This window comes from Manihot esculenta, chromosome 18 (genome assembly GCF_001659605.2).
Source record: "Manihot esculenta cultivar AM560-2 chromosome 18, M.esculenta_v8, whole genome shotgun sequence".
NCBI lineage: Eukaryota > Viridiplantae > Streptophyta > Magnoliopsida > Malpighiales > Euphorbiaceae > Manihot > Manihot esculenta.
In genome coordinates this window covers 5,525,562-5,551,107 of record NC_035178.2, presented here as the reverse complement: position 1 = coordinate 5,551,107, position 25,546 = coordinate 5,525,562, and the positions used below count along the sequence as shown (strand labels likewise).

Genomic DNA, 25,546 nt, shown 5'->3' with positions numbered 1-25,546 from the left:
CACAAATAATTTCCGCAAATCAAATCAATATTGACCCTATATCAAACCACTCACCCCATTGAAGGAAAACCTAGAAAAACACAGGAGCAAGCAACTATGGGAGTCGCTGCTAGAAACATCACCATCCAAATTCAATTTACTGTCCAGACATAAATTCAAATCATATTAGAAGTGATAAATTCATTTTTGTCTAATGATTTTAAATATTTAAATTAATTTATTAATACAAATAATTTTTAATTTAATATATAAAGGTGAATCTCTTATAATATATAAATTCGTTGAAAATTAAATATTAAAAAAATAAAACAGAATAATAAAATTTAAATCATATTGAATATTAATTTTAAGGATTTATGTTGTCAATTATTAAAAAATTGAAGTAATTATAATTTTAAAAGTGAAATATGAACGGTTTAAAATTATTATAAAATATTTATATTTTTAATAGAAAATATAAAAAAATAAAAAGGAATAAAATAAAAAAATAAAAGTAATTTTTTTATGAAAATGTAAATTATTTATAATATTAAAAATTAACCATAGTAGATTATTATAAAAAATTTGAAATAATATAATAAATTTGTATAAAAACCTGTTAAAATGCTAGGGTTGATATACTATGTTAGGGGCTATCATACTGTGCGGCCTGGGCCATCACGTTTTATGTTAGGCAAGAATAAGTGGCACAAAATTATCTTCAAATTGCAGCACGTGTATCCTTTGTTAATACAAATTAAATTAATTAGCCATCCTATTCTCGGTGAGCTTGGTCAAATTTTCCCATCTCGATCTCACATTTAAAATCATAATTTAGATATGAATATTGGTTTCGTGATCTCTATTTTATTAAATTAATCTTCACATATATTAAATTAGTTAATTTAATTTATTATAAATATTTTTTACAAATTTAAGACAAATATTTAATTAATAATTAGTAATCTTATTTTTGTATGATTTTAAATTTATATCAAATGCACCTTCTAAATATTTGATATGCCTAATTAACGAATAACGAGGGTGCTTTTTTTTTTTCTTTTGCTATTCAATCATGCCTAAAATGTGGCAAGAAATTAGTGACAAGGTTATTGCCACCACGTCCCATGATGGAAATAAATTACGTTACAACATGTTCGGAGAAAATAAAATCTAATTTAAGAGATGTATGGATTGATGAACCGAGATTCAGTGGAGTCACGAGAACACTTGAACTATAATTTGATTTAATGGCAAATTAATAAACTATGGTTGGTTTGATAAAATAATTATGTTTTTGAGATTTCATTTGAATCCCTCAACACTCGATTTTAAGAAAATAGTCTACAAAATATGAAAAAAAGGTCAGGGTCTACCAAGAATATTCCGGTGAAAACCCTCCGACACTTAAATCAGATCTGAAATCTTTTAGTACTGTCAAAAGAAATAAAACAGACGAGAAGCGAAGATAAAGCTTTAAAAGGAGAAAGGATGTATTCTAGGGCTTCTGTGTGTGTCGGAGAGAGAGAGTTCGACTCCTCTTTTGGGTTAGTCAGTAATATATATGCCTCTTATCGTTTTGACGTTCCTTGTGCTATGTTTCTATTGGACTAGAGTAGTGATACTTTTTTTGTAGGGGTGTTAGGTGACACATTAATGATGAGTAACAAGATAATAAATGCGGAGCCAGCTAGTTCGTACCTACTGCATGCACATTTATGATCCCAGTGTTGTACTAAGGAGACAACTAGTGTGTAAGAGATCAGCATTCTACTACGGTCTCATCAAGTCATGTTCGGCTCACCCAGTCTGTATCGAGATGAAGTCCCCTAAATCACTAAGGTGGGTAGTATTAATATTTAATTCCTGTTTGTTGGTAAAAGTTTTGAAGAGATCTGCCTGTCTGTTTCAGGCTTTGATAAGGTTAGGGGTGTTGGTGGGCTGATCTTCGTACTCCATAGGCTGGGCTTTCTACTACTCAGTCTAATCAGATGGAAAGGTTCGCATTAGTCTTCTCAATTCCATGTACACGTGTCATGATCTTACTGGACTCTATTTTTTTTATATGTTATCATATATAAAACATTATATATTTATTTTAATTAAAGAATGAACCACCTAAAAATATACTAAAATATATTTTTATATATCTTAAAAATATGATAAAATAGGTAAAAGAGACTCTATTTTATTCTTTTTTAGTTCACTCTCAATGGGTCTCCGGTCTCCTCCCTCTCTTTCTCCTTCTTCTTTTTCTTTTTTCTGCAACTCTAATAGTGTTTCATCACAAAAATTCCATATATCTAATTTAAGTGTTAGAAGCAACTATTAAGGGCGCGCTCTACCATTGAGCTAATAGTCCATCGTGTGGATCTCTCATCGGGAGCCACTATACTAAAAACGAGAGAAACACCATCTCTCTCTTTTCTTTTTTTGTCCCTATGTCACCACACGAGGACATAGGGACGTAAAAAGGATCCTATCAACTTGTTTCGATCTAAAATAATAAATTCATGAGCTTTGTCTTACTTCACGGTTGAGAAAGAAGACTTCCATCGGCAAGTTTAATTCATACATAGCCCCTTTCTTTTTGGGTGTAAAATAGTATTAAATAAAAATATCCAACAATAATTACCTCTCCTTAAAAGTAGATGATTTAGCTGCATCTTAAATTTTTATCAAGGCATTTCCGGTGAATCTATGATCTATTTTTATTTATTTTATAAACTTTTTATAATTTTGAGTATCGAAGATTCTATATAAGAAAGCAAAGGAAAAATATTGTTAAGTTCAGATTTTTATTTATTGGATTTATATTAACCGAAATTGTTTAGGTAAATAATTATTTAAATATGAAAAATATAGTTTATACTATATATTCTAATTTTAAATACAAAATAATAGAAATATTAAAATTTTCAATAAAAATATTAATGAAAAATATTATAATATAAAATTTTAATTGAAAAACATAAAAATAAATAAAATTTAATTAGGTTTAGTACAAGTTTAGCTTTTTAGATATATAGAATAATAATCGAGTTTGGTTATCATATAGGATGATTTTCACGGACATATTAAATGCTGAAAAATAAATTAATACTCTTTAATAATGATAAAAATATTTATAAGAATATTTATTAATATACTTATATAATTTAAGATAAAGTAATTAGTGCAAAATTAAAAATAAAATAACGAGTACAAAGTCATATATACGAGTGAATAGAAGGAAAATTAAATTAATTAATTATATATATATATATATTAAATACAAATATTTAATTAAATAATTATTAGCTTTGCATAAAAATTAAATTTACATTAAAATTTCCTTCAAATATTTCATCCTTGCAATAAGTAGGCATCTTATTATTGTGCCTGACAAATAACAGAGATGTTTTTCAGGGATTTTCACTACAAGTGAGTTTGAAAATTTTATTTATTTTTTCTATTGAATTAAAATATATTATTTTTTAATCAGACATAAATTAAAATTGCGATTTAGCGAATTTTAAAATAAAAAGAAATAGTCGTGTTTAAATCCAAGCTGGACGCTATTATAAGCAGCGCCCAATATTAAATGCTACTACTCACAGTACTATTCAGTTTAAATTAAAAAATTTATTAAATTAAATTAATTTAAAATTATTTATTTTTAAATTTTAAAAATTTCAGTTACTTTAATTTAATTTAATTTTAATAAATAAAATAATAAAATTAAATTAAACTGATTAATAATAATAATATATTATGAGAATTAGACCATAATTAAAATTAAATATTTTAATTAAATTTAAAATATTAAAATAAAATTTAAAAAATAAAAAATTTATTAAAAATACTAATAATTGAATAAAAATTGATTTCATTCAAATTAATTTTTATTTAAAATTTATTTTATTTTTATAAATATTAAAATTTAAACGAGATAAATATATCTTATTAATAAATATTTAAAGGCAAATATACAATAAAAAGAATGGCTATTACTATAATACAGTCAATACACCATATACACATAAATAATTAAAATTTGAAAATTATTTAAATATGATTTTATTAAATTAAATAATAACACAATTTTTCATTGAATTATTTATAAAAGTTATAATTGATAAATTTAAATATTATTTTTTATATTTTAAAAATTGAATATTATTTAAATGTTATTTTTTATATTTAAAATTTTTTTTATTAAAATCTCTTTATATATATATTTATTGATAAATTTTATTTTTAAATTAAAATTAAATAATAAAAATAAATTATCTTATTAAAAAATATTTTTAAATACAAATTATTTTACATGAGCTAAATAATGAATAAATTTCAATTCGATCTGCAAAAATAAATAAACTTTAAAAATCACACCTGTTAGCCAATGAGTTGTTATATATATATATATATATATATATACTTATTTTTGTAAAAAGAAAAAAAAAAAGAAAATTATTTTTGGACATCATGGGATTCATACACATGCAGTTTAAATTTTGCTAAAAATAACCTCTCATAGCGTCATAATATATTCAAATTATTTCCTTTAAATTTGTGGATCAGATAATGTAATTTTTTTTAAATAAATATTTTAATTAAAATATTAACAAATTGTATCTATAAAATAAAAATGATATTCATTATTAAAATAAAATATTTGGATTACTTTTTGAAATTAAAAAGTTTTAAGGATTAATTTGATAAAAAGTTAGAAATTGATTTTTTTTTTGTTAGAAAAAGAGGGCTGGAGCCCTTATTTTATTAATCTAGGCCATGAAAGCCCCAACCTATCAGCATCCAGTAAAAATTTAATAGTAACAGGAGGCCATTGATGAATTTTCAAATTAAAATCATCACCAATGGTTAAACTAGTCAAACGATCCGCTACCGCATTTGCTTCCCTGTAAATTTTTACCATCTTGACTTCCCAGCTTCTATTGATAAGATCATGACAATTCCTCACCAAATTAGCAACTCTAAAAACTCTTACACCTCTACCTGCAAGTAAATCTAACGCGAGTTGAGAATCCATTTGAACTTCAATCTTCTTCCACCCTGAATCCCATGCTAATACTAAAGCATAATATATTCCCCATAGCTCAGCTTCCATTACTCCACAATTGCCCAAAAACTGTTGAAAGCCCAAAAGCCATCTACCTTCATTGTTTCAAAAACAACCTGCACAACTTGCCCTTCCTGCTGACAACAATGCACTACCATCGGAATTCACTAACACCCAGCCTGTTTCTGGCGGCTTCCACCCAACATACTTCAAAGACCGGCCTCTCGGTCCAGACCCAGCCTGCATCGAAAACCTCCATGCATGAACATATTCTTTTGCTCGAAGCTGAATAAAGGACGCATCAATAGTATCCTGGTCATTATTCTCATTAAAAACCAACAAGTTTCTTCGCTTCCATAACCACCAAACAGCCGAACTAAAAAGCACATCCCATGGTATTCCATTAGCCAATAACCCTACTTTTTCGATATTAGCAGATAGCCATAAAGGCACATTCAAAATATCAAAAAATGGAGAAACGAAATTGATAGGTAAAAGGGAATTCCAAATTTGTTTCACATGTTGGCAATCTCGTAGAGCATGCAAAACAGATTCACTTGCAACTCCACAAAGAGGACATAAATCATAATCAATAAATTCTAGCTTTCGGCGTTGAACATTAACCATGATTTTCTCATGTGTCACTTCCCACAAAAACACTTGAATTCGCTGTGGCACCCTAACCTTCCACAGCCCTTGCCAATCCATATTAGATCCTGACACTTCTGAATAAAACGTATCAAACCCTGACTTAACTGTATATAAGCCAGAAGAAGAATGCTTCCACGCAAAACCATCCAAACACGACATATCATCAACTAAAGTAATTGATTGGAAATATAAAAGGACATCAGTAGGAAGAAGAGAATTTAAAATGTCCCAATTCCAGCCTACATTAGGAACCCAGAAATATCGAACACAAACCTGCATATTCAACTCAATCAACGGTTTAAGTGCAAAATTCCAAAGAGGCCCAACCGGAAGCCAATCATCCAGCCAAAATCTAGTGTGCATCCCATTATTCACATCTACAACTATCCCTTTTCGAAGTAGCTCCAAACCATAACAAAAAGATTTCCAATTGACTGAACCATTAGCTCGCTTAGCGACTTCCCAATGAACAAAACCCGACTCATATTTATTGAAAAGGCACCTAACCCACAAAGCTTGTGGATTCTTGTAAGCTCGCCAACACAACTTCCCTAATAGAGCCTGATTCATTTGTCGCATATTTCTGATGCCAAGACCACCTAACCGCTTCGGCAAGGACATTGTATCCCAATTAATCAGATGTACATCTGGCTTCATATCCTTCCCATGCCAAATAAAGTTCCTGCATATTTTTTCTATTTCATTGCAAAGCGATACCGGTAAAAGAGCACTCTGCATCACAAAAACATGAATAGCATTAAGAACTGATTGAACTAACGTTAGTCGTCCAGCTTTTGGTAGAGCTCTCGCCTTCCAGCCATCAAGTCTGCCTCTCATTTTATCCAAAATACTACTATATGTCGAGATTGAAATCCTCCCATGAATAGATGAATAGATGGCACACCCAAGTATTTTCCCAAATCAGTAGTCAAAGGAATACCTGACCTTGAAGACAAAAGTGACGCCAAATCACTATCAACAAAAGGCGACAATTAAAGAGAAGACTTAGCTAAATTCACTTTCTGCCCGGAAGCCTTAGCAAAGTCATCCAAACATGATAAAATCAAATCCAACTGTTCCACAGAAGCTTCTGCGAACAAAACCATATCATCCGCGAACATAAGATGAGAAATCATCGGACCATTACTCGAGATAGGAATCGGCTTCCATCTACCTTGACGAACAAGCTGTTTAAACATTCTCGAAAGTTGTTCAATACACATAACAAAAAGATATGAAGACATTGGATCGCCTTGTCGCACACCACGAGTTGGTTTAAAAGATTCTAACTTCTCACCATTCCATAACACTGACATAGAAGATGTTCTAACACAATTCATAATATTAAAAATCCAAGCATCGGAAAAGTGGTAAGAACCCAGCACCCACTGAATAAAATCCTAATCTAGTCTATCATAAGCCTTTTCAAGATCAATTTTAATCGCCATAAAACCCCCTGATCGCTTAGACGTTCTCATAGTGTGCAAAACTTATTGAAACACCACAATGTTATCAATAATTTGTCGGCCAGGAACGAAGCTACTTTGTTCCAATCCAATGAGAGAGCTCAAAACATCTTTCAATCTGTTAATCAACACTTTTGTAACAAGCTTATAGATCACGTTACATAAGCTAATTGGTCTGAACTGAGAAATAAATTCTGGACAAGCAATTTTAGGAATAAGAGTCAGCACCGTTTCATTAACTTCCTCTGGAAACTCCCTTCCGCCCAAGACCTCAATAATAAATGCTTAAACCTGTGAACCTACCGCAGCCCAAGATTTCTGAAAGAAAACTGCTTGTAGACCATCGGGTCCTGGAGCCTTGTAAGGAGACATAAGGCGCAAAGCATCATATACTTCATCATGAGAAAAAGGACGATCCAGAAGCAACCGTTGAGAAGAAGAAAGAGCAGGCCCATCAGGTCTAACAAAATGGCTGCAGTCAACCGCCAAATCTTTCGAATACAGCTCCTGATAGTAACCGCTAGCAAGCTCTTTAAGTTGACTAGAATCTTCAATCCACACATTGTTCCCATTTCTCAGCTTGAGAATTTGCTGCTTCTTGCGTTTAATCACGGTAGAAAGATGATAAAACCTTGTATTTCTCTCACCAGAAACAATCCATTCCTCCCTAGATTGTTGAAACCAGTATAATTCTTCCTGCTTCAAAACATCTTCAAGCTGTCGTCTCAGATTAAATTCCAGCTTCACTAAACCTCTCGTTCGCCGGATAGCTAAGCTTTTTTGAACACCATCAATTCGACGGATCAACCTCTGCTTATTATGAAAAATATTCCCAAACTCAGATCGGTTCCATTGGCTTAATGAGTCTTTGGTTGATTTCAAATTATCAAATAAAGAAGTATTTTGCTTCCAACCACGGGAAACAACATCAACAAAATCTTCGTGAGCTGTCCAAGCCGCTTGAAAATGAAAACGACGAACAGAAGAATTTGTAACTCCAAAGCAATTCATAAAAATAGGACAATGATCAGAATGCAACTTTGGAGCATGAATAACTGTAGCTCTAGAAAATGTCATGCGCCAAATCTCAGTACACAAGCAACGGTCTAATCGAGCAGCTTTATAAGAAGAATTAATACCACCCTTACTCCAAGTAAAAGGAGTACCTTCAAAACCCAAATCAATAAGTGAGTTATCAAAAATCCATTGTCGAAAATCACTAGCCCCAATACTGTGAACATTAACATAGCCGGTTTGTTCATTCTCGCTTGTAAAAGAATTGAAATCTCCCAACAGTAACCAACTTTTCTCACTTCCATTGAAACCCAGAACCGAATGCCACAAACGTCTTCGTAAACTAATGTCAGGGCTGGCATACACAAAACTCACTAACCACGAGTCCCCATTATCAAGTAACACATTGCATGTAATAAATTGCGGATCTGTCGACACAAGCGTTAACTTAAAAAATATTTCTGACCATAAAATCCAGATGCCTCCACTGAAACCAAAAGTCTCGACACGAACCCAATTATCATAACCTAGCTGTTTACAAACATTATCAGCTGAATGGCCAGAAATTCGAGGCTCAACCAAACAAAAAATATGAGGCTTATAGATACGATTGTATTCCTTAAAAGCTCTCAGAAAATTAGAAGAAGCAGCACCCTGACAATTCCAAACTCCAATAATCATTAAAAATAAGAGAGAAAAGAAAGCCATGAGGATGACTGAACCTATAATAGAACGAAAAATCTAGTAAGACCCCTCATTAGAAGGCATCTTACCAATTAAACCACTATTCTGAAATTCATTCAACGAAGTCTGAGCAACAATTATCATCGCATCATCGTCAAGATTCATATCCTGATTACCATCTCCATTAGCTGCTGGGATATTGGGACGGGTTGGATGAGGAAACGACGGATCATTAAAGTTATCATGTTGATTCCTATCCAATTCTGTTTCTAAATTTGCAAGTCCCACCAATTTCGGGTTAGAAACAACCCAAGTCTTTGACTGATTCGTTCTATTATTTCCTTGAACAACTACATGGTCATCTTGTGCAGCAGCTTTTTTAGAAGATCCCCCTGATCCACTCGAAACCCCTCTAATTTTTAGAACTGAACTTTGCACAGCAGACCCATTAGATCTCACATAGGAATCTAAAGCAATATTGGGAGTCTCCTCTCTTGTCACAGTAGAAACCACTTGACCCTTCCCTTTAGAATCCCGTAGCTTTTTCTTGCCCAAGACAGGACGAAAATCTTGTACCATTGGTGGAGTCGCATTATGTTCTATATGAGTCTCAGAATCCTGGAGAATAACTAGAGAACTAAAGGGATTATTATTGACCTTCATCGTTGATTTACCTTTGTTTGACTCCCTCGGACCATGATCACCTGACCCAAATTTAAATTGATTTATTTAAAGGGTCATATTGATTTATTTAAACTTTCTTTTTTTAAAGAAAATTGATTTATTTTTAAAGAAAATAAAATAAAAATAAAATAGTAAATTTTCTTTTTTATTAACAGTAATATCTTTGGATACGGTGGTTTATTGCATATGCAGCGAAGTTCTGGAGGAGTATGCAAAAGAACACGAGAAGTGGCGAATGAATTGCTCAAAGGCATTTCAAAAAGCTTGGGATTGGAAGAAAATTACATAACAAAGAGAATGGAAGTAGGGTCTCAGATGGTGGTCGCAAATCTTTACCCACCATGTCCACAGCCTCAAATCGCAATAGGGCTGCCTCCTCATTCCGACTACGGCCTCATCACTCTCCTCATCCAGAACCAACTCATGCACAATGGATACTGGGTTCCTGTCAATCCCCTCCCTGATTCTATAATAGTCAACATTGGTGACCATATGGAGGTAATTAATATTTATTTAACATTATAGATTTTTTTTTTTATAAAAAAGGAAATTATAATTGGGAGATTGCAGATACTAACAAACGGAAAGTATAAGAGCGTGGTGCATAGAGCGGTGCTAAATAGCGAAGGGACGAGAATTTCCGTAGGAACAGCCCACGGCCCACCGCTGGATTGCATTGTGAGCCCTGCACCAGAGCTGGCTAACCCAGCAGCATATCGTGGAATCAAGTTCTGCCAACTTTCGGAAAAAACCTGCCTCGACCGTATTCGACTATAAAAATATTAAATATTATTTATTTCCCAAGAAGTCTTCATATATTTAGCATTTCTCGCATAAATAATGGTCAGAGGCATTAATCTTTGATTATGGAGTTGTGGATTTATGTTTCACCTCCACCCTTTGATGTATTAAGAGCTTTGGATGTTATAAGAAAATGCTTTTTTTTTTTTTTCTTTTTATTGCTTTGATGCTTTTCAATATGTGAAAAAGAAAGTTCGATTTATTATTATTTTTCCCATATACCTCTCTAATTTTTTTTTTCTTAGCCAAGAAAAAGTCGTGCAACTCTCATGGAGCTCTTTATTTATTTATTTTATTATTATTGTTTTTTCTTCCTAACTATTTGAATCCATCAACCTATTATGCGAAGACTTGGGACTCGACTTGACTTTAATCTGAATAATGATAAATTAAATTAAATTAATAAAAAATAAAATAATAAAAAAATAAAATTTTTAAATATTCTAAACATTAAAAAATATTTTTATAAAAATATTTTTTATAAAACAAATAGAATTCAATTCGATGGAATTTTTCATTTCGACCCTCACAAATGCCAAATTACTGAAATTACTCATTGAGTATCTATTTTTGAGAAAAAAAAAATAAAAACACGTTTTATTCTAAAATCAATAATGTAAAATCAAATTAAAATAAGAAACATATTTTATATACAAAATAGCAATACAAATACTTTCTTGCTAAGTATAAATTTTAAAAAATACATCTCATCCGCAAATCAAAAACGAAAAAGGAGAGGTTAAGATTTAAAGATATCCCATAAATCTATTTTTATAACTTCACATCACTTATACACAAATGCTACCAAGTAAAAATCATAAATTTAAATATCCAATTTTACAGTAGAGAAATAATTAATTTATATTAATTAAATTAATAAAATTAAATAATTCATCCAATTCAATTATTATTTTTAATTAAAATCAATTTCAGCTCATCCTAACAAAATTTTCCCCAAAGCTCCCTCAAGAAAAAAGAATGGTAAAAGAAGCGCGTGTGATCCGAGTGGCAATGAAATTGCGTGTCTAATACATTTGATTAGTCATCTATATAAATAAGTAATCATAATAAAAATTTGTTAAACCGTGACACATCTCTGTTTCTCTCTTCTCCTTCGTCAATGGACCACCGCAAGAAACTGAGAATTCTCAAAGGCTTGCTCAAGGACAAGGCCTCCATTATCAGAGCAACTCTATCAAATAAAAGAAACAAGAAAATACGAATCGCCGTCCTCCGGGCCACCACTCATGACCCTTCCACCTCACCTTCCGACGACTGCATCGCCGCCGTCCTCTCCCTTGACCAGGGTTCCCGCCTTATTGCATGCACATGCATTGAGGTTCTCATGGATCGCCTGCATGACACCAAGAATGCTTCTGTTGTCCTAAAATGTCTCTTCACTATGCATATCATCATATCAAGAGGCTCTTTAATTCTCAAAGATCAGCTCTCCGTTTTCCTTTCTTTTGGTGGCCGGAACTTCCTTAACCTATCAATGTTTCGCGATGAATCGGATCCTGAAAGGTGGGTTTTGTCTTCTTGGGTTAGATGGTACGCAGCCATTGTAGAGCAGAATTTAAAGATTACAAGAGTTCTGGGTCACCACCTCTGCTCTTCTTTTGTTGCAACTAATAGTAAAGGCGAGGAAGATAAAGTTTTGCAACTGTTGAACAGAGATTTATTTGAAGAAGTAGATGTTCTAGTGGAATTTGTTAAAGTAATTTGTGAATTTCCTGATTCTTTACATCTTCAGAGGAACAATTTGATTTATGAGATAGTTCGGTTGGTTTCTGAGGATTATAGGTCAGTTCAACGAGAAATCTCTATCCGAGTTATGGAACTCGGGGAGAGAATTCCCAGTATGAGCTATAGTGAGTTGACTCAGCTTCTGGGTAACTTGAAGAGATTCGAGAGTTGTAAAGAAAGATTGTATCTGATGTTTGTAAATAAGAATAGGAATGATGCTTTATGGGAATTAGTAGGTGAGACAAGATCGAAAGCTGTAGAGATGATGAAGCAAAAGGGAGAGATAAAGTTGCTGAAAATGGGCAACCCAAACGCTTCAAGCGAGTTGACTCAGTTCAAATTCAATTCTGGTGGTGAATTTGAGTATTTTGACACGGTCGCTCTTACTGTTTCAGCAATGGCATGAGTACAACTCTTCAAACTTTCCTAATTTTTCTATTATTGAAATCTGCTTTGTCATTAATTACTTCATGTCATTTCTATTTTAATTTTTTTTTTTATTTCCTTCTCAAGATCAAAGCTTAATTCGATATGTACATGAAAATTTCACTTTTCTTGATGTCTGATAATTATCATAATTTTATCATTAACAGAAATATTAGTTTGAAAAATGAAAATGATAGACACGACACGTCGTTTCATCCAGTATCCTATTTCCTTAATCAAGAAGAGAATACAGAAGAAAAACGTGTTAATTAACACTTTGTGTCCCAATAAAGGATATATAAAATTAATTATTGGTGACCCACCAACCTTGCATAAATCAATTATCATGGAATACAAATGAAAGTGCACTCTTTCAATTTTATAAATTATTTTTACCCACGAAATCAATATTAGAGATGACTTTTCATAGGCGAAATCAATTACTCAATATTTATTTTTTCTAATTTTATAAGCAAGAAAACATTTACTATTTTCTTTCTCCGAAGGAACGAGGGCGTGGAGTTTCATATCTAGATTTTCAGATGAGTTATGAGAAAAGTATTTATTGATAACAAGAAAATTATAAGAAGAGGGCTTCAAGCTAATCCCTTGTCATTATTTGCGAGAGAATCTACAACAGAGTTGGAATGAAACTCACTCTCACGCTGGATTAAAAGAGAAAAAAGATGGAGCTTCTCAAAGTTAAAATGCTTAGGCCATTTTAACAAGAAGGGCCCATCAAACCTAATCTCCAAATGAATCCATGAATAGCAAAACCTTAAGAATAAAGTTACTTCGACTGAAAAGCCCAACTTAATTAAAGAGCCCAAATGAGAGGAAAAAGGAAAAATAAAGTAGAAGAAACAGCCTTCTATTTTCTACATATACTCGATTAATTAAAAATTAGAATATCATATTAATATATGGATTCTATCATATTTTGGATAAAAATTTATTTAATTTTAGATAAAATTTTACATATTTTTTGCATGGTTTTATTTTTATGGGTAATTTACGATTTAGTCTCTGGATATTGCCATTGTTAACAAGTCAGTCCCTGTATTTTCAGAAACCTATTAAAACGTCCTTATGTTTTCTCTCCGTCAACGAAATAGTCCTTCTGTCTATTTTTGCCGTTAAAAATATAGTAAAAGACTAAATTACCCCCAATTATTTTTCTCCTCCTCCTCCTTCCTTTTCTTCTTCATCAATTCTTCTTCCTTTTGCTTCTTCTTCTTCTGCTTCTTCTCCTTTTTCTTCTTTTGCTTCTTTTTCTTCTTTTTCTTCTTCTTCTTCTTCTCATTCTTCTTCTTCTTCTTCTTCTTTTTCTTCTTTTTCTTCTTTCTCTCCTTCTTCTTCTTCTTCTCCTTCTTCTTCTTCTTCTCCTTCTTCTTCTTTTTCTTCTTTCTCTTCTTCTTCTTCTTCTTCTTCTTCTTCTTCTTCTTTTTCGGAGGAGGAGGAGGAGGAGGAGGAGGAGGAGGAAAGAAAAGATATGGACTATTTTGTTGATAAAAAGAAACAATAAGGATGTTTTAATAGATCTAAGAAAAGATAGGGACTATTTCGTTGACAAAAAGAAACAATAAGGACGTTTTAATATATTTCTAAAAATATAGGGAGAGACGATTTCGTTGACAGAAAGAAACGATGAGGAGGGACTATTTCGTTGACTTAAATAAACGATAAGGATGTTTTAATAGATGTGAGAAAAGATAGGGACTATTTCATTGATAGAAAAAAATAATAAGGTCGTTTTAATAGATATGAAAAAAGATAAAAATATTTTAATAAATTTTTGAAAATGTAAGGACTAACTTGTTAATAATTACAATATACAAGGACTAAATAAATGGTTTTATTTGAGGGTAAAATTGGATTTTAAAAATTTTCTCTCTCCTCCTTTATCTAATTTTAACGGAAAATAGGACGGAAGGATTATTTCGTTGACGGAAATAAAACATAAGGATGTTTTAATAGGTTTCTGAAAATACAGGAACTGACTTATTAATAATGGCAATACCCAAAGACTAAATCGTAAATTACCCTATTTTTATTTACGGGTAAATAAAATTATGCTTTCACTCCAAAAGAATTATTTATCTTGAAATCAACAGAAAATTTTTCAGGGATGATACAGTAATATGGATAAACTGTTATTTGTATATACGACTCAAACTGAAATTATGACGTAGATCCAACATCAACAATAATTTTCAAAATCGGTTTTGGGTTTTGAATATAAATAGATGTAACTGCTTCTACAGAGCAGAGGCAGATATGTGGCAATGAGAAAAATTGTCAATGTAGAAATTATTGCCATTGATCATGAGAAGTGTGGTCAACGTCTAGCAGGCTCTGCTGGCTGATCGTCGGGGTGGGGGCTTGACCATTTTGCTACTCGAGCGCGAGCTTTCTCAGCCTGCAAATCCAACAATCAATGTCATCTAACAAATACAAGAGAATTTTCAACTTCAACTCGGTTTAATTGTTGTTTTCCTTGATTAATTACCTCTTTATCCCAATCAGATTTCATTGTTATGATGGCCAAGATCACTGTCTGAACAGCTGTTCCACCAAATATCATTCCTCCCCAGATTCCCTATTGCATCAACCAGGAATCCCCACAAACATTCAGACTTTAATTCTCAGTTAGAATTCAATTTGAAGGTGATAAAATACTACCTTTACACCCAATTTGAATACCCATCCCATTAGGAATCCAAGTGGGAGCCCAATTACGTAGTAGCAGCCCAGGTTTACATAAGCAACCATTGCTTGCCATCCTGATCCCACTGCCACTCCTGTCATACCCAAACAGTTCTCTGTGTCTTAAAATCAAACACTTTATTAACATCACATTTGTATAAATGCAGTACTCGGAGAATCACCTGAGAGAACTGGCTGAATACTGTTGAGGAGAATAGTAACTGCTAGGAAGATGGAGAGCTTGTCCACCTCTTCAAGTACATCACTACTTGATGTGAATATTACTGCAAATTTGTTGTGGAATATCACAATAATTAGGCAGATGATCAAGCCAATTATAGTCGATTGCACCATAGACACAATTGTTGCAAATTTAGCTGCTTTGCCATTCCCAGCTCCTAACTCATTTGCCACCCTCACCCTGAAGAAATTTTGCATGATTATTTGTTAAAGGTAAATTTAGAAAGTGAAGAGAGAAGAAGTACCCTGTAGCTGCAAGGAAGGCCAAAGGGATCATGAACTCCCATCCGTTAATAGACATGCTGAAAAAATGAATCAAAATTAGATAAACTTCATTAAACTCATCATCTGGTCATATGGAAATTGCTTACCAGATTGACAAGGCATCCACTGCTAGTGTTGCATTTTTCAAATGCCCAGTCATTAATATTAGTATTCTGTAGTACCAATTCTCCAAGCTGAGTGCATTCACCAGTAAAAAGAAAAGTCAAATAGAAAGCAAAACGATGTGATTTAGACAGAAAGAGATAGAGACGAAGAATGGTACCAAAGCATGACACCAGAAGCAGCAGAGAGTTCGAAAAATTCCCACAACCCAGAAAAGGCTTGAACTGAAAAACCAGTCCAAGTAAGAGGACACCAATACAAAACATAACCAAGCAGCGCAAATACCATAAACCACCAAGAAACATCCAAAGCAATAGCAGCACCAATAACTCCAAAATCCAGCACATACACAAATACCCAACTCGTGAACGCATTGATCACTAAAGCCGCCAATGTCACCCATGCTATCACCTGATTCTTTAACTGGCTCTGCAAGAATCTTTGCAATGGGAATATAAACGCAAAGCTGAAGTGCAGTGGTAATAGCCACATAGCCACCACACATGTCTCCTCTGCTACATTCTCAGGCTGACCTAACCATTCCAGGATTGGACTGGCAAAAACGTAAACTGGCAACAGCAAAAAACAGCAGAAGAATAACACAATCCATGACCTTTGCATGTAAATGCCCAACATCTGGTATCTTTTCGCACCAAAAGCTTGTCCACATAGCGTTTCTAAAGCGCTCGCCATTCCTAGCTGATTGTCAATTAATATAACCTTAAACAATGCAAATTTTGGAGGAAAAACTAAAAAGCAGCAGTGGATATTCAAAACATTAACGAGAATCCTCTATCAAATACATCTAATATAATTTTTTTGAATTGTTTTAATATGGTGGAGATGCAAGATTGGGTTGAAGTGAAAATATAGAAATTACCAAGAGCCCAAAATTGAAGCCGACGATAACAGTGTTGGCTATGGATATGGAAGCGAGCTGAACGTCTCCAAGGTGGCCTGCAAAGGCTTGGGTGATAATATTCATGGAGAAGGAAGCTATCCTGCTGAAAATAGCAGGTCCCACGATTTGCCATAGCTTCTTGGTTTCAATCCAGACTCTAGATGCAAGTTCCCTGGCGTTTTCTTGATCATGTTTATCAACTCCACCATGTGGTAACAAAGCTTCGTTAAGATTACCACCGCCATTGCTGCTCACCATCAAGAAAAAAATGAAAAAGAAAGAAAAACGCTTGCCTTCTTTTGAGTGAGATTGATATAAAAAGCGAGGATTAAAAGTCGGCCTGTTTGTTAATTGCCCGAGAGAATGGCATGCACTGGACGTCTATGGGCATGAATGAAAGCCAAGCTTATTATGGGTTTATCATATTGTTAATTATGGTAAATTTCATCATAATTGGTCAGCAAAATTCATTTATCATTCATATGGGGAAAGATAAAACTAAGATATAAATTATATTGCTATAAATGAATAGTAGTTGCCATATCCTGAGGGCCAAGTATGGATAGAGAAGCTGGTACTAACTACAGGTCGTCAAAGCTTGTTGGGAAAATTAGGTGAAGTCTTTTAATTTTAACGGTTATCTCCGTAGTTATGTGGATGATTTCATGTGAGAGATTCTTACACCATTTTCATAAAATTAAAGTGCTGTTATACTAAAAAGTCCATTACTTTGTATATTTTCACATATATTGTCTGAATTTTTAATTTTGTATAATAAAATTCTATTTTATTTTAATTATAATTATAGCCAATTGCTAGAGACTGTTATATTGCAAATGGTATAGTTTACAATCCAATAACCCTAAGATTATAAATTAGTAGATTGCTAGTTAATTTTTTAAAAAATTTAATAAATTTGAATAATGATTAACGAAAAGTACAAAATACTTTCACGTTTTCACATTGTGAATTGGTGGAAAATTTTGAATTTCACAATTCCCATTGCCAGTGATATCCACTAAACGAAACATATATATTTTTAATGTTGCACATTATACCAAGTTATCTTTTTATGTTTAGAAATTACATTGTCTTGATATTTGAGGAATATTATATCCATTAATTAATTTGCCAAAACTCTCAGTAGATATATAAAGTTTCACCAATCCAAGAATTGCAAAATAAATTTGGATAATTTGTTTCAGCCATTGGTCCATGTCTAGTTTGTACAAGGTTGGTTCATTCGTGGTTAAAATTAAATTGATGTAAGGTCATGTTCATGAATGGTAGCTTAAACTTTGTTTTCGATGCTGTAGACTATTATTGTGTCTGCAATTGCTTAAAAGTCCATAGTCTCCGCCAGTAATGGCAGACGTAGAGAATCATAGTTATGAGGACCTCACACGTCATTTTTGGGTGCTGCGGGAGTTGGATAGACATCACCCACATTCTTAAAGCTTTTGAATGAGCTCACTCTCTTGTCCCCTGTTACAACGGGCCCACGCCAAAGAAATTGTATTACGAGGCCGAATCAGCAAGCATTCCTCAGACTTAGCTACGCATGCAATCAGCAGCTGCGTTTGCTTGTCTATTAATTTTAGTAAAGCTAATTCACTGGAAGCAAAAGCCAAGAGCTTGAGCAGCTTTTATGGTAGCTTGGATTTCCCATTGCCAATATTCATTACTTAAAATGGCTTAAACCAAGATTGCAGACTTCAAACTACTACTACATCTTACATCACATATACTATATAATTAAACTAGATATTTATTTTAAAATTTACATATATATATAATAAACATAAAACTTAAATATAAAGATATAATATAATAATTACTATCTATTTTCTTCTCATGTGAAATCAGTTGACACAATCAAACAACATATTTTTATGAAATTGAAATGAGTTGAATCTAAATATCTAATTAAATTAAATTTAAATCTAAATATCAATTTCTTTTAGTTCAATTTTGAATAATTTCAGCCATATTTAAGTCACTGAAACTTATATTTTATGGAAGATAAATAGAAAATAAAAATTATTTATAATGACCGCCGGGTCTTCTACAATAAGGGTGAGGACAGGCCCTAATAAGGAAGGCAAACTCAAAACTCACCAAACCCATCTTGAAGTAAACCCGTTCAGATCACACACCTCAATCCAGTTAAGGAATCAGGCCAGACGGGTCTCATGCACGGGCTCTTCTATAGGAAGTCCAGCCTAATGATGTGATCAAAGGAAAGAGGGCAGGCCCGATCACTTCGCAGCCTGCCTGCATACGCGCCGGAGAAATTAAATGGTCGTTTGGCGTGTAAAGAGATTCTGATACATCCGTACGTATGGATCAAGTGGTACTGTAGCAGAGTGATATTTAAACGTCACCGACAGACAAAAGAAAAAGGGATAAAAGAGAAAAAATGTCTTTCTCTTTCCCTAGATTTAGACTTATATTGAAAATTCTACTTTTATAAATCTCAATACATCAATTTATATATATTTTTTTAAATTTATAGAATTCGACTAATTTGAATTCACACCGAATAGTAATTTCCTCGTAAAAATACATGATACAGTCATATTAAAACTAGAATTGACCCATTCAAAGTCCATCTGCGAAGCAAACATAAACAAACAAAAAGTGTTGAAGCACAATACAGATACTACTTGGAGTTGAATATACAGCTACTTTTTGGTGTTTAGAGCTAAAATAAATAAATGAAATATTATAATCTTCCCCATAATCACAGCTACAAATATCAAAGACATTTTATATTGTAGATTCTAAAAATTGATTGAAAAGGAAAAAATGATGCTGTATGTCACATGATTCCGAAACAGAAATTTGGAGATGAGTCTCACTCCATGTGGCGTTTAGTCTTACAATGACAATTCCTTAGTGAAAAATCAAAGAATTCGTGTATTCAAAATTCCCTGCTTCTTTACTTATATGGAGTCAGAGCTTTCTCAGCCTGTAAATGGCGTTTTTAAATTATTTACACGACAAAAATTACAATAAATGGATTGGAAAAGAAAATCTTTATCATCGTTACCTCTTTTTCCCATTCACATTTCATGGTGATGATGATCAGTATCAGTGTTTGAACCACAGTTCCAATAAGCATTCCAGCCCAAATGCCCTGTTTGTTTTCATAAGAAGTAAGGGGGCAAAAATACTAAATTTCTCTGGTGTGTGCACATAGTTATACTTACAGTAAAACCAAAGTGGAGCAGCCATCCCAAACAGGCCCCAAGAGGCACACCAACTATGTAATAGCTGCCAATGTTTATATATGCCACCAATGCTTGCCAGCGAGATCCAACTGCCACGCCTGCAAAAACAATACATGGCAGTAAAATCATGCAAAGGGATTACATTTCACAATTCTAGCTAACAATTTCCTTTGTTGTACTCACCTGAAAGAACTGGTTGAATGCAATTGAGGAGAATGGTGAATGACAGTAGAACTGCTAAGTCTTTAACCATTGAAATAATAGAGGAGCTTGAGGTAAAGATCATTGCTAGTTTCTCAGGGAAAGCTATGACGATTAGCCAAAAGAAGAATCCAACCGCTAGGGAGGTCAATACTGACACTTTGGTTGCAAATTTGGCACCTTTAGCATTACCTGCACCAAGCTCATTTGCAACACGTACCCTGTAATTATTTCATGATTAGAAACTATAAATGGAAGGACAAAAAACATGAATTTTAAGCATAGCCCATGAAATGATGAATTACGTCTTCCTCAGAGAATTATCATCAACCCACAAGAATAATTGGAGAAAACAGACAAGGATAATAATATCATTCAATTGCTTTTAAGTCATTGTTTGTTCCAATGTTCAATCACCTCTTTGTACAATCCCCGAATGCTAATCCTAATCCCTAATAAACTCGGCATACTAATTAAACAAAGTTAACCTGACAGCAAATATAGAATTGAAATGAGAGTGGTCCTGGATACAGATGCATTACAGAAACTGACTCTTCAAATATAGTTGAGAAAAAAGGGCTGCAAACAAAATCATTCCAGATATGATGAGGTTTTCTGTGATTTGATGTATAAAAAATAAAATTCTGCTAGATTTTAATGAAAGAGTTGCATGGCTGATCTGAGAGTGCTCTTTGCATCTATGTTTTACCCAATGAATTTGTAGAGGGTCTCTCCAATAATAAAGATGCTTATTATAATTTGAAATTTGTCCATTTAAAGAACAATTCAATCATGCAACTTAGTAATAAAAGGTATGGAAAAGAAAATTGATATTCGTTTCTATTGGAGCATGAAAAGGTTTGTTCCAGTCTCGAACACTTCTTTCTTATAATATAATGGCTAAGGATTAAATTGTTCTTTGATATTTATTGACCATATAATGTTTTGCCTTTCAAATAGAATGGAAAGGGGAAGAGATTTACAACAGTAACGTACCCAGTTGCAGCCAAAAATCCAAGTGGAATCATAGATTCCCAGGCATAGATACCTATACTGCCAAGCAAAGCAACATCCATGCCAAAATATGTGATCAAAACAAAATTCTTCAACCGAAAAATTGAAGTTAAAATATGCAACAGGATTGTGAAAAAAATAGTTTACCAAATGGAGAGAGCATCAACAGCAACCTCAGTGTTGTGCATATACCCAGATACAATAATCAACACTCTGTAGTAAAAGTTCTCCAACCTTCAGCATTACAATATTCAAACTCGATCACTTCGGGTTTTAGGTCAATTTACAAAATAGTAAATAAAGCAGAGAAGGAAAAAAAATATACATACAAGAGCATGACCCCAGAAGCCAAAGAGAGTTTAAAGAACGACCAAAGTCCAACAAAAGCTTGTGTAGAGAAACCAGTCCAAGTAAGAGGACACCCACCACAAACACAATAACAAAGCATACCCAAAACAGAAACCCACCAAGAGAAATCAAGAGTAATTGCAGTGGCAACAATCCCAGCTTTCAACCTATAAACAAAAAACCAACTCACAAGCACATGGATCAGCAGGGCAACCCCACATATCCAAGCAATAATCCCTGTTTTTAATTGGCTCTGCAAGAACCTTTGTAATGTGAAATGAAAAGGGAGGCTAAAGTGAAATGGTATTAACCATATTGCCACCAGACCCGTCTGCTCAGCGACCTCAGCTGGCTGTCCAATCAGCTTCAATATTGGGGTTGCGAACAAGAACATGGGTAGTAACAAAATAGACCATAAAAACAAGACAATCCACGACCGTTGCAAATAAATTCCTAGCATTTGGTACTGCTTGGCTCCATAAGCTTGGCCACATAGAGTTTCTAACGCACTCGCCATGCCTAGCTAGAGCACTAAGAATTAAGGATCAGAATCTTGAATCTCACAACTTAATCTCTAATCTCAGATAAACAAAAATGCTGCATATGATACAGACAGGGAAAGAAGAGTGATGGGATTTATCTGTTTACCAGGAAACCAAAACTAAATGAGATGATGACAGTGGTGGCAATGGAAATGGCGGCGAGATTGAGATCACCAAGGTGGCCAGCGAATGCTTGAGTGATGACGGTCATGGAGAACATGGCAAGACGAACAAGGATAGAGGGACCTGCAATCTGCCATAATTTCTGGGATTCGAGCCATGTTTCCCTGATCAAACTACCTGGACAGTTGAATTGACGTCGTTGGTTTCGTGAATTAGTATTTTCTCGTTATGTCTGAAAGTAGAAAAGGATCATCCTCTTCGCCCATTGGTGTGCCTGGAACTGGAAGTATAATGAGCAAGTCAAAATGCGGCAGCTGATGTAATTGGAATCCCTGAGCTTATCTGGGTCCATGAGCGTGAAAAAACCAGGACGATCCAGCCCAAGACAAAGCGACGATTATAATGGGCCTAACATTAATTAAGCCCTTTAGCTCCGTAATTTGATTAATCGAGTTTCATTGATAAATAAAATTTAGATTAATTAGATATATAAATTTAGATGTAATCAGATGCATAAATCCAAATGCTGTGGAAGACTTATCCTCATTGAAAAAGAAGTTTGTTAAATCTAATTCAAAATTGAAAGGTACTTAATAAAAAAAAATCATCAATAATCTATAATATAAAAAGTTATAATTTAAAATCAAAACTAATATTTTAATTATAAAGACTAGATCCAATATTATTAAAAATATATAATTCTCCTAATTGGGATTTAATTTACTAATAAGTCACTTTAGAGGTTGACGTGTAGATATCATTAAATTACAATCTAAATTATAGTTTATTCCATAAATTAGTAAGGTGTTAGGTGATTGCTTGTTTAATTAACCAATCGTGAATTAAGTTTTGGTTAGTTGCAATTTTATGAAATAAAATATTGTTGTTGACCATTTATTATTATTATTATTATTATTATTTCATTTTTCCAGTTTTAGTTTTCATCTTTCAACTTCGCCTTACCTAAGAATCACATATTAGCTATGAGCAAAGCAATGAAGAACTTGAGATCACTAATATTTACACATGTTTATTTCATATAGTTTTATTAAGAAACCTAACCAATAAAATAAATTAAAACTCAGTTTCAGCTGCCAGTGGCCGCCAAGAAGCATGATTTTCATTCTGATAAATAACACATGTAGAAGAAAGGATATTAGCAGCTGCCAAACATAAGTGGACAATGAGCAATCTTTTAATTAATTTACCTAATCAAAAAAATATATATTACCAACTCACTGGCATTAATCCCACTCTGCCTTGAGGGACTACACACAAAAATTCCTTCATTCAGATGTTCTTTCTTCATAAGAATGATAGCTCATAATTTTTCAATTTGACTTAACTTTCTGCATCTTGATTTCCTTCGTTTTATAATGAACACACAATACCCATTAGGCTGGTATAAGAAAATTTCCCATGTTCAGATTGTCGAATACTCAGAAATATGTAATAAATGGAAAAGAAAAACCTACAAGTGGATGTTATAGCATGTCATGTAGCAAAGACTAACGTAAATATTTTTATATAGTATGCGAGAAAGAATATAGAATATAGAATATAGAATATAGCTAGTAGCAATAGCTATAAAATCTGGACTATAGTTGGTGAAATTATTCATCTTTCATACAGCAAATTGTAGCAGGCACCGATTTGTGTTCACCTGCGCCTCTTCTCGTCTTTCCTTCCTTTGAAGATGGCTTATCAATACTATTCACCTCCACCTCCACCCGACAACCGTTATTTCCACTCACCACCACCTCCACCTCCACCAAAAACCCCTTCGTATGCACCACCACCGTCATCCCCACCTGTAGCACCACCATCAAAACCAACACCTACGGGACCAGCACCACTGCCATCTCCCGAAAAGCCAACCCCACCTACACCCTCATCTCCACCAAGCCATACTCCTACTCCGGCACCATCACCTCCATATGTAGCACCACCATCTCATCCTGTTTCACCCCCATTCCCATCAAATGGTCCAGTTTCACCGCAGCTACCACCATATGCTACACCACCACCTCATCCTGTTTCGCCCCCAATCCCATCAAATGGTCCAGTTTCACCCCCGAAGCTACCACCAAATTATACACCACCACCTCCACCAATTCATGGTTACACTCCACCTCTTTCTGGTGCACCCCCTCCTATTAATGCAGTACCACCATCAAACGTCGTGGCACCACCATCAGGAAATAACCATACGACCATCATCGCGGTGTGCGTGTCGCTTGGCGGTGCATTCTTCCTTGCATTCCTTTTGGTGGGTCTCATCTGTTTGGCTAAGAAAAAGAAGAAGCCAGTTATGGTTCCTGCAGCACCTGTTTGTATAGAAGAACATGAGGTAATTCAAGAAATGATCACGAAAGGACCATGTGGAGAGGAAATCGTGACAGTGTCCATTGAGGATGACGTGCAAATTCATGAAGTTGTGGCGGTCGACGGTGGTGGTGCAGGTAGCTCATACATGGGGGCTGCAGGCGGCCATGGCAATCCTTGCTAGCCCGAGCACTAAAAAGATATCCTCATGGTCAAGGTCATTACCCTCAATGCTAAAAGCTTTGGCTTTGGTTGAACTGGAATTCAATCACTAAATTCATTGTTGTTCATAATTAATTATGTATGACTGTCCTTGAGTCATGTATTTAATGTAATAAGTTTTTTTTTTTTTTTTTTCTAAATGTAATAAGTTGAACTGGAAAAGATTTGTTTGATTAATTATTTAATTTGAATGCATATGGAGATTGTCTTAAATTTATTTTTGTAGCATTAAGAGCAATTGCAGCAAAAATCTGAAGACAAGTCAAATTGCAATGATGCATGTAAACAAAGGACGGCTTACATTACTGTATAGAAATGGTGGGTATATCACAGAAGAGTTCAAAGAAGGAAGATGATACAATAAACGTATATGATTTCATAGATTAGAATAAAATTTTATTATCTCTTTAAATTTATTAAAATTCCTCGAAAGATAACTAAACTTATTTCTCAATTTAATTGCAAATAACTTTAATATTTCTCCTAAATTAAAATAATTATAATGAAAGTGAAATCAATTAATTGATGGATTTATTCTCTCCCATGCATGCTTATCTTTGCTAATTAAGTATGGGTTTGCATAGAAAAAAGTGAATGAATTCTTATTGATCCAACTTTCCACAAGGCTAAAAGCAAAATAAGATATTGCAATGGAAATAAATTCTTATGAAATTTTAATTTTAAATAAAAATTGCATTTTTTTTTTTAATTTTGAAGCATAATACTAACTCTAATTAGATTTACCCAACAAAGAAAAATAAATTTTTTGAACAGTTTTGTTGTTATTATTA

The 25,546-nt window shown here is 33.4% G+C and overlaps 5 protein-coding genes across 10 annotated transcripts; 3 read left to right on the top strand and 2 right to left on the bottom strand.

Moving 5' to 3' along the window:
- Positions 1 to 9,726: 9,726 nt before the first annotated feature.
- LOC122722520 (probable 2-oxoglutarate-dependent dioxygenase SLC1) lies at positions 9,727 to 10,317 on the top strand. Its single transcript, XM_043953528.1, has 2 exons — positions 9,727 to 10,038; positions 10,111 to 10,317. Exons 1-2 carry the CDS (start codon positions 9,727 to 9,729, stop codon positions 10,315 to 10,317), a joined length of 519 nt encoding a protein of 172 aa, XP_043809463.1.
- Positions 10,318 to 11,434: 1,117 nt separating this feature from the next.
- On the top strand, positions 11,435 to 12,641 carry LOC110608154 (putative clathrin assembly protein At4g40080). Its single transcript, XM_021747362.1, has one exon. It carries the CDS (start codon positions 11,462 to 11,464, stop codon positions 12,491 to 12,493), a length of 1,032 nt encoding a protein of 343 aa, XP_021603054.1. The 5' UTR covers positions 11,435 to 11,461; the 3' UTR covers positions 12,494 to 12,641.
- Positions 12,642 to 14,608: 1,967 nt separating this feature from the next.
- Positions 14,609 to 17,299, bottom strand: LOC110606077 (protein DETOXIFICATION 27). Of its 2 annotated transcripts, none has more exons than XM_043953042.1 (8): positions 16,727 to 17,299; positions 16,007 to 16,566; positions 15,831 to 15,917; positions 15,705 to 15,761; positions 15,402 to 15,640; positions 15,196 to 15,314; positions 15,023 to 15,112; positions 14,609 to 14,932 (listed from the first exon to the last, which is right to left on the bottom strand). In XM_043953042.1, the coding sequence occupies exons 1-8, from the start codon at positions 17,003 to 17,005 to the stop codon at positions 14,852 to 14,854; spliced, it is 1,512 nt and encodes a 503-aa protein (XP_043808977.1). In that variant the 5' UTR covers positions 17,006 to 17,299; the 3' UTR covers positions 14,609 to 14,851. The 2 variants fall into 2 exon arrangements, with proteins under 2 accessions (XP_043808977.1, XP_021600512.2); XM_021744820.2 differs by having other exon boundaries at positions 16,007 to 16,545; positions 16,727 to 17,284.
- Positions 17,300 to 18,794: 1,495 nt separating this feature from the next.
- Positions 18,795 to 22,563, bottom strand: LOC110606099 (protein DETOXIFICATION 27-like). 5 transcript variants are annotated; one of them, XM_043952946.1, is made up of 9 exons: positions 22,192 to 22,563; positions 21,855 to 22,066; positions 21,525 to 21,710; positions 21,343 to 21,429; positions 21,178 to 21,234; positions 20,164 to 20,402; positions 19,960 to 20,078; positions 19,800 to 19,886; positions 18,795 to 19,103 (listed from the first exon to the last, which is right to left on the bottom strand). In XM_043952946.1, exons 1-9 carry the CDS (start codon positions 22,303 to 22,305, stop codon positions 18,954 to 18,956), a joined length of 1,251 nt encoding a protein of 416 aa, XP_043808881.1. In that variant the 5' UTR covers positions 22,306 to 22,563; the 3' UTR covers positions 18,795 to 18,953. The 5 variants fall into 5 exon arrangements, with proteins under 5 accessions (XP_043808881.1, XP_043808880.1, XP_043808877.1 ...); XM_043952945.1 differs by having other exon boundaries at positions 18,800 to 19,103; positions 21,525 to 22,074; positions 22,192 to 22,561; XM_043952942.1 differs by having other exon boundaries at positions 18,801 to 19,103; positions 21,525 to 22,066; positions 22,192 to 22,561.
- Positions 22,564 to 23,904: 1,341 nt separating this feature from the next.
- Positions 23,905 to 24,717, top strand: LOC122722519 (protein TRACHEARY ELEMENT DIFFERENTIATION-RELATED 7A-like). Its single transcript, XM_043953527.1, has one exon. The coding sequence runs from the start codon at positions 23,905 to 23,907 to the stop codon at positions 24,715 to 24,717; it is 813 nt and encodes a 270-aa protein (XP_043809462.1).
- Positions 24,718 to 25,546: the final 829 nt, after the last annotated feature.

Bases quoted from the DNA above. Each gene is read 5' to 3' on its own strand.
- LOC122722520 (XM_043953528.1), top strand. From the start codon at position 9,727: ATGCAGCGAAGTTCTGGAGGAGTATGCAAAAGAACACGAGAAGTGGCG. The intron at 10,039-10,110 runs GTAATTAATATT...GGGAGATTGCAG, and splicing joins ACATTGGTGACCATATGGAG to ATACTAACAAACGGAAAGTA.
- LOC110608154 (XM_021747362.1), top strand. From the start codon at position 11,462: ATGGACCACCGCAAGAAACTGAGAATTCTCAAAGGCTTGCTCAAGGAC.
- LOC110606077 (XM_043953042.1), bottom strand. From the start codon at position 17,005: ATGGTGAGCAGCAATGGCGGTGGTAATCTTAACGAAGCTTTGTTACCA. The intron at 15,918-16,006 runs GTACCATTCTTC...GAATGCACTCAG, and splicing joins GCTTCTGGTGTCATGCTTTG to CTTGGAGAATTGGTACTACA. The intron at 15,113-15,195 runs GTAGTATTTTAT...TTGATGCAATAG, and splicing joins TATTCAAATTGGGTGTAAAG to GGAATCTGGGGAGGAATGAT.
- LOC110606099 (XM_043952942.1), bottom strand. From the start codon at position 22,305: ATGTTCTCCATGACCGTCATCACTCAAGCATTCGCTGGCCACCTTGGT. The intron at 21,235-21,342 runs GTAAACTATTTT...TTTGCTTGGCAG, and splicing joins GTTGATGCTCTCTCCATTTG to TATAGGTATCTATGCCTGGG. The intron at 20,079-20,163 runs GTGAGTACAACA...TTGTTTTTGCAG, and splicing joins CATTCAACCAGTTCTTTCAG to GCGTGGCAGTTGGATCTCGC.
- LOC122722519 (XM_043953527.1), top strand. From the start codon at position 23,905: ATGGCTTATCAATACTATTCACCTCCACCTCCACCCGACAACCGTTAT.